Consider the following 6,000-nt stretch of genomic DNA (forward strand, 5'->3'; position numbering starts at 1 on the left):
TAGTGTGTTGCACAAAAGCTTTATAAGACGGTTACAGGCAGCAAACTTGTGGATGTCCTTTGTTTACATTTTTTGTAGCCACTTCATTTAAATTGTCTGCCTTGTGATTAGATTTAATTTAAAATATTTATTTTGTATGTGTTGGTCAGGTAATGTTAAATAAAAGTACATGATGACTAATGTGCTGCTTTGGGGTCATTTCTTAATGTAAACAGTATTTTTAATAGTAATGCACCAGGTCAGAGGGTTCCTTGTTAAATATACTTTGTTAGTTCTCAGAAAATATCTTAATATCCAAGCAAATTTTGTATCATAATTGAAATATACTTGACTGAATTGATATTGAACTGAATTGAATTGAATCGAATCGTGAATTGAATCGAACTGAGTCCTTGAAAATCGAATTGAATCGATCTGGAAAATCTGAATCAATACCCAGCCCTAGTTTTTAGCGAGAAATCTGCACCATTTCCAGCAGCGTTTGTGCCACCAAAACCAGATGTTTCTGAGCAAGGTATTGGCAGCAATTGCGGCGGTGTTTGTGCCACCAAAATTGTGTGCTTTTTTGCGAGACATCAGCAGCATTCGCAGTGGCAATTGTGCCACAAAACTGGATTTTAGTCATGAGAAATCTGCGGCATTTCCAGCGATGTTTGTGCCACCAAACCTAGATGTTTCTAGCGAGAAATTGGCAGCATTTCCAGCAGTGATTGTGCCACCAAAACCAGATGTTCCTTAGCAAGACATCGGCAGCATTCCCAGTGGCCATTGTGCCACCAAACACGGATGTTTTTTTGCAAGAAATTTGTGGCATTTCCAGCCATAATTGTGCTAACTAAAGTGGGTCAAAAGATGGTCTTTCCAACAAACATTTATTGGCACGATTTGGGTGAGGAGCTACAGGAAACTGCTCAGATGTACTTACGTCAATGTTTCCATTAGTCCAAAGAATGTGTGCTACCTCGACATAATTTGTCTCTGCATTGCATGCGCCAAGATTTCTAATATTTCCTTTTTAATGGTGATGGACATCCAAGTTGTCTGTGTGCTTCATGTCTGTTCACATCCTCTGGGCAACTCTTAACTTTACATCAGCTCGTCATCTGCTCTATCATTAGCTGCTATGAAAGGACAACCTGATGGATATGCCCCTGCAGTGAAATTTTTATGGATCAAAAAAGCAGCTCCAAAACTGTGGTGGGAAATATCTGGTCTTTCTCAGCCTGTCCAGGTTCTTCAGTAGCTCCTGGTCCAGCAAAACTCTCCTTTACTTTAGCATTAGCTGCCCCATGATCTGACCCTTGCACTTTGACCTGCAGTGATGACGTTGTCACCAGGCCGTCTTGACGTTAGTAGACATTGATTATCAGCAAGGAGACATAATATTTGGGAGAATAAGAGCAGGCACATGTTTTATTTTTGTTTGATATGTAGTTTTGTTATATTCTTGGAAAGTCAGTATAAGGTGTGAAGTTAGTCTTTATATTTTGGCAGCATGAGCTCTAGGCTTAGCATTAGCTTCCTTCTGTCTCGACTCTCCTTTTCACTGGACTCTTTGGCTCCTCCAGTTGTACCTTAACTTGACTGATGACGTTTCTGCTTCCTGAACTCATTTCTTTGACCAGCCTGCGCCGCCACAGTGCTACCAAGGTGCTGCAGGTGCTCGTGAAAGAAATTGGCTGTTAAATGGAGAGCTGACGGGCCGAGGCTCTGACTTACTGCCGCCTCTAAACAAACGGCTATTACCTTGGACTGTGCTTTATTGATGTGTGCTGACAGAGTGGAACCCAAGTTCATAGATTGGCTTTGGAGTGTGTCCGTGTCTGTTGGTGTGTGCTTGCCATTTTCACTTTCTGGTTGCATGGCTTCCTGTCTCTGCTATCTAGATAACTGCTTTTATGCCATAAAAGTGTGATTCGCTTTGTCAAGTCCTCTTTGCTGTGTGTGTGTGTGTGTGTGTGTGTGTGTGTGTGTGTGTGTGTGTGTGTGTGTGTGTGTGCGTGCACATTGACACACATACACATGCACACACAGAGCCACAATGGGACTCTGTCAGTGCCTCTGTCGCTGCAATAATGTGCCTGCGCTGATGAGATGGCAAGGGAGTTAGAGAAAGGAAGAAGAGAGAGGCAGATGAAAGCAGAGAGAGGAGAGGAGTGCTGGGGTAGACATTTGGGACAGCTCTTCAGACACTGACACACCACTGTTTCATCTCTGCTGAGGCCCATGGTGTTAAAGTGCAGCAGCAGTAAAGGTTATAATTATGAAGCAGATAATGACCATGATGATTTTAACTACACTTCACCTCCTTTCATCACTTATACTTTAACCTACACTTCACCTCCTTTCATCACTTATACTTTAACCTACACTTCACCTCCTTTCAACACTTACACTTTAACCTACACTTCACCTCCTTTCAACACTTACACTTTAACCTACACTTCACCTCCTTTCAACACTTACACTTTAACCTACACTTCACCCCCTTTCAGCATTACATGTTAACCTACACTTCACCTCCTTTCATCATTATACGTTAACCTACACTTCACCTCTTTCATCATTACACTTAAACCTACACTTCACCTCCTTTCATCACTTATACTTTAACCTACACTTCAACTCCTTTCATCACTTACACTTTAACCAACACTCTACCTCCTTTCAGTACCTATACGTTAACCTACACTTCAACTCCTTTCAGCACCTACACTTTAACCTACACTTCAACTCCTTCCAGCACCTACACTTTAACCTACACTTCACCTCCTTTCAGCATTACATGTTAACTTACACTTCACCTCCTTTCATCATTACACGTTAACCTACACTTCACCTCTTTCATCATTACACTTAAACCTACACTTCACCTCCTTTCATCACTTATACTTTAACCTACACTTCAACTCCTTTCAGCATTACATGTTAACTTACACTTCACCTCCTTTCATCATTACACTTAAACCTACACTTCACCTCCTTTCATCATTACACATTAACCTACACTTCACCTCTTTCATCATTACACTTAAACCTACACTTCACCTCCTTTCATCACTTATACTTTAACCTACACTTCAACTCCTTTCATCACTTACACTTTAACCAACACTCTACCTCCTTTCAGTACCTATACGTTAACCTACACTTCAACTCCTTTCAGCACCTACACTTTAACCTACACTTCACCTCCTTTCAGCATTACATGTTAACTTACACTTCACCTCCTTTCATCATTACACGTTAACCTACACTTCACCTCTTTCATCATTACACTTAAACCTACACTTCACCTCCTTTCATCACTTACACTTTAACCAACACTCTACCTCCTTTCAGTACATATACGTTAACCTACACTTCAACTCCTTTCAGCACCTACACTTTAACCTACACTTCACCTCCTTTCAACATTACACGTTAACCAACACTTCACCTCCTTTCATCATTACACTTAAACCTACACTTCACCTCCTTTCATCACTTAAACTTTAACCTACATTTCACCTCCTTACATCATTACACTTTATCAACACCTCACCTCCTTTCATTACTAACAATTTAAATTTAAATGCACCTGACCTGGTGTTTTCCAGGTGGCTAAAGACGCAGCGTGTGTACGGCCCCTGAAGCAGCGCAGCGCCGTACTTCACGTGTGCTTCTGCCGTCATTTCATCCATCTCAGATTTAGTGTAGCACGTGCAACATATAGACTGATGTCTTACTGTAGACTAATTAACAGACAGACTAATTAACAGAGGAGCAGCTCTGTGTCTCAGAGTGTTGCTGGAGAATTTGTGAGTGAGTGAGTGGAGCTGTGCGGAGAGTGTGAGAGAGCAGGGATGATGCTGCTATGTGTTATGTAACACATATTGTTAAGTTGTATTATCTAAATCTAAACCACCAAAACCTCTGTGATGATGCGATGATAATGATGGTGCATCTTCTCTTTCAGTGCCTGGCTGTGTGGGAGTCGTTCCTCCTGTCTCAGAGAGCGGAGCCCAGCGAGCAGAAAGACGGGGACGACGCCTCTTAGAGTGCGGAGATGATGGGAACGTCTTTACGGCTCACTCTCTGTTGTCTCTCCGACACATCCAAAGATAGACTTTGAACCAATGTCCACTTATGCAAACATGCGTCATGTACGAAACAAACATGCTCTGCCTCTCTGTCCGTCTGTCTCTCTTTCTTTCTGTCTGGCCAAAGAAGTTAATCCCAGTCCAGCATTCCAGTGATGATGATGGTGCGTCACTCAAACCAACACTGTGATCCAAAATATCCAGGTTTGTTTACACTCCTCCGTGTGCATTGCCAAAAGTTAAAGAAGAGTCCAGGCTCTTGTGTCTTCACTATGCTGCTTTGTTAAGCATCATTTTTCACAGATACAGTTACTGTCGTCCATGTAGACGATATGAGACCCTCAAATATTTCCCTCCATTGTGGCCGGAGAACAGCTGCGTCCCATTTCAGGGCACGCCTCATTGGAGGGATGCTGATCCCTAACATGGTGTCATCATAAGTTCTCTCCCCTCTCCGCACGGAAACCAAAACTAATGATGCATTCAGGTGGCCCTCTTGAGTGGGAATTTTCAACTTTACCATCAGGAAGTTGTACTTTACTGAGTGGTAAACTGTCATGGAAGTTCCTCAGTACAGGAGTCTAAAAGTAGTGTGACAGACTGTGTGCATTCGAAACCAGAGATGGAGGAATCATAGAAATCAAGCTGTTAGCTGCCTTTTAAAAATGCTACTGACTTACTGTAACCTCACCAGGACACCAATATGAAATGGACTGTTAGCCCGACACTAAAGCTCCGTTTCCACCAACCACTTTTGCTATGGTACCTTTTGAACCAAAACCCTTCAGACATGGTACCTAGACCCTCGGTGTGTTCAGACAGTCCTCTTAAATGTGGGCGGGGTTGTTGTCACTCACTGCTCCGTCCAGCACTCGCTGTATTTCCTCATCAGCGGTGACACAGATGGAAGTCTGCACCTGGTTTATCGTCCACAGAACGAGGCTGCACGCCCACATTTTCACAACAAAATAGAACAGGCTGCAGTGAGAGTCTCTCTCCATGGGATATTTAAACATAGCAGCTTTGTGCATTTAGTCCTTCTCAGGCAAGCTCAGGGGTTTAGTGTTGCTGTAGCCCACAGGAAGTGAGGATTAGAATATATGACCTTCACATAATCCGCTCCAAATGAATCTATATTTTTAAAGTCATTACTAAAAGTGTGTGTCATATAAAAACTAAAGTGATGGTCAAAGTTGTCACAGTGAAATTTAAGGTGTGCTGATGGATTCACGTCATCAACTCATGCATTGAGTAACATTACAAGTTAACGTTCCACCTTAAAAGTTGCCGGCAGTCGGCCCAGTGAATGAAGTTATTTTTTTCTCTTTCATTTTATAGTTGTAGTTTACTGATGTATGAACAGAGGTTACATAAAACCAGAGTGAGCGTCCTCTACTGACCAATCAGACTGCAGGGTTTCTAGCTCCACCTTTTAGGACCAGATCTGTGTGCTAGGTACCCCAACAGAGGGGGGACCAAACATGGGGACGCTAAGGAACGCTTCTGTTGGTACCATCCACAACTTTCACTGTAAACAATGCGTACTGAACTGAACTAGACTGGACTGCGTGGTGGAAACGGGGCTTTGTGAGGCAGCACAGGAACCTATGTGAATGAAAAGAACATCGATTTCACAGTGAAGCTGAGGATTAAGCTGCGTGGGTCGAGTTCAAACTCATTAGTTCTTATTTTCTTGAAAAATGAACAACGCTAACGTATTCATTCTTAAGATTCAGAATTCAAAAGGTGACACCCCTGAACTGGGACACAGCTACAGATACTGGTACTTCAGCACTAATGTCAGGAACCATGTGACAGACTTTAATCTTTTAAAACACTACAGTGGTGTCGGAGCATTTTAGCCATGACCACAGTTTTTTCCCCCAAATCTTAACCAAACTACTTTCATTGCGTTTAG

The 6,000-nt window shown here is 42.4% G+C and overlaps 1 protein-coding gene across 2 annotated transcripts in view; it reads left to right on the forward strand.

The window, feature by feature from the left end:
* The window catches only part of snx7 (sorting nexin 7), a 65,211-nt gene extending 59,670 nt beyond the window's left edge, over window positions 1–5,541 (forward strand). For both annotated transcript variants that reach the window (XM_049565595.1, XM_049565596.1), the window contains exon 9: window positions 3,959–5,541. In XM_049565595.1, coding sequence (XP_049421552.1) covers window positions 3,959–4,039 — 81 coding nt within the window. In that variant the 3' untranslated portion in view covers window positions 4,040–5,541. The remainder of the gene's footprint in view (window positions 1–3,958) is intronic.
* The last annotated feature ends 459 nt before the right edge of the window (window positions 5,542–6,000 follow it).

This window comes from Epinephelus fuscoguttatus, linkage group LG21 (assembly GCF_011397635.1).
Source record: "Epinephelus fuscoguttatus linkage group LG21, E.fuscoguttatus.final_Chr_v1".
Taxonomy (NCBI): Eukaryota; Metazoa; Chordata; class Actinopteri; order Perciformes; family Serranidae; genus Epinephelus; species Epinephelus fuscoguttatus.